At 39.7% G+C, this 1621-nt stretch overlaps 1 protein-coding gene across 1 annotated transcript; it reads left to right on the top strand.

Annotated features, from left to right (window-relative positions):
- Window positions 1-1241: 1241 nt before the first annotated feature.
- Window positions 1242-1481, top strand: PHALS_06864 (uncharacterized protein; the record flags this gene model as incomplete). The annotated part of the gene is made up of 2 exons (XM_024720228.1): window positions 1242-1355; window positions 1422-1481. 2 exons carry the CDS (start codon window positions 1242-1244, stop codon window positions 1479-1481), a joined length of 174 nt encoding a protein of 57 aa, XP_024585447.1.
- Window positions 1482-1621: the final 140 nt, after the last annotated feature.

The raw sequence follows: 1621 nt of genomic DNA, 5'->3' as shown, positions 1-1621 counted from the left end.
CTTTGCGGCTTCGAGATTGATTAACGTCTGGCACGTGAGTGCCTATTCTCGGGTGGGCCTTTTTAGTGGGATCTTAAGCGCGGCGATATGTCAATCCATTTAAAGAAGGGTAAATTTGTAGCATTCCCTACTTTGATTATACAGAGAAGCAACATTCCTCACGGTAACTTTTAACGGGTCTTCCACCTGCGCCCGATTTACCTCATCAGCGCATTCTTAGATCGCGGAGGCAATCTCAGGAAAGCGGTTTCTACCTCCGGTCCTTCGGCGTGATCCCATCGAGATAACTTACAGACTTAAGTTTATCAAGCCGATCTCATTGTACAACTGACAGATACTCAAGCAACATACGCTCTATACTCGTAGAGAGTACAGCCATTTCACAACTACATCGTGGGATTGACCACAAGTGCTACCAAGTCTAGCGTGGTTTTCGTGCTCTTTGTACGGCAAAATTTCTGATACAAATAGTCGCATTTCCAAACACAAAGCTTGGACTCGTGTCCTCTAGGTCTAGTAAACTCAGAATTGATGCTGCTTAGGCTATTATACTTTTACAATCAAACTTTCACTATTTTTTGACGTACAGCTGGCAACCCACATGTACCACGGACCGCTTCTTCTTGACTCTTCATCAATACTGACACTGACACCTCGACACCGAACTGCAATGTAAATTTGTGTCGTTGTACAGTATAGTATGACTAAAACAATCTTATCGAATGTGCACGGAGCTAAATCTTTGATAAGTATCAAGGTATGCGTACGATTTTGTTGAAACAAGACAGAAGACAAACTTCGACTAATGCAGAGTATTACACCCGATAGTGTCGTGCTCATGGCGATTTGAAAACGGGTGAACATGGAGAAGCGATAATCATGTCACATGGAAATCTGCTAACACGTATTTAATCATTGATGGAAAAGCCGTCGGAGTTGTGGACTTTACTACTCACACGAAACATGTAAATAACCATGATCGTCGCAACCGTTATAAAGAAAAGCAACTTTGCTGCTAAAGACATGCACTTTGGTATTTAATTATAAACTATTAAGAACAACATGACCGCCTTGTGCCAAAATTGTTGAAACGCGACAGAGATATTGAAAATTTGTCTGTTTACTGCTGTTCAAATTCGAACCATTCCACTTTTAGTGTTGCTTTTCACATACATCATTCTCCTCTAAATGTTGCACAAGTTTGTAATTAATTAGTACGTCGACGACAAAACAACATCACAATGTTCACGCGGTGCAAATCTAATAGTTTTATCAAACTCAACATCCAATATGTTGTTCTTTATAAGTATCTTCTATCTAAAGATTTATACTATTGCGATGATAGATTCAAAAAGGTGCATATACACAATTGCACGATACTCAGCTTATTACAAAATAGTCGATTGAAGATCAAATTCTAGTGTCCTGCTCTATCGTACAGCGGTTTTCAAGCGTTTGACTCTCGCAGAGATTGGGCTTAAACTTAAAATGAAGCGCTTGCGGGAGAAGCACAAGTGGATATATCTAATCACACATGATGAGCACTAGTAATAACAAATTACAAACGAAAATTCCCTGATATCCAATGTGTTCTCTTCTGCCTTCTCTATACACTAAATTA

The sequence above is a fragment of the Plasmopara halstedii genome (genome assembly GCF_900000015.1).
Source record: "Plasmopara halstedii genome assembly, contig: Scaffold_3060, whole genome shotgun sequence".
Taxonomy (NCBI): Eukaryota; Oomycota; class Peronosporomycetes; order Peronosporales; family Peronosporaceae; genus Plasmopara; species Plasmopara halstedii.
The sequence above is the reverse complement of the archived record's forward strand: the minus strand, read 5'-3'. Positions and strand labels throughout refer to the sequence as shown.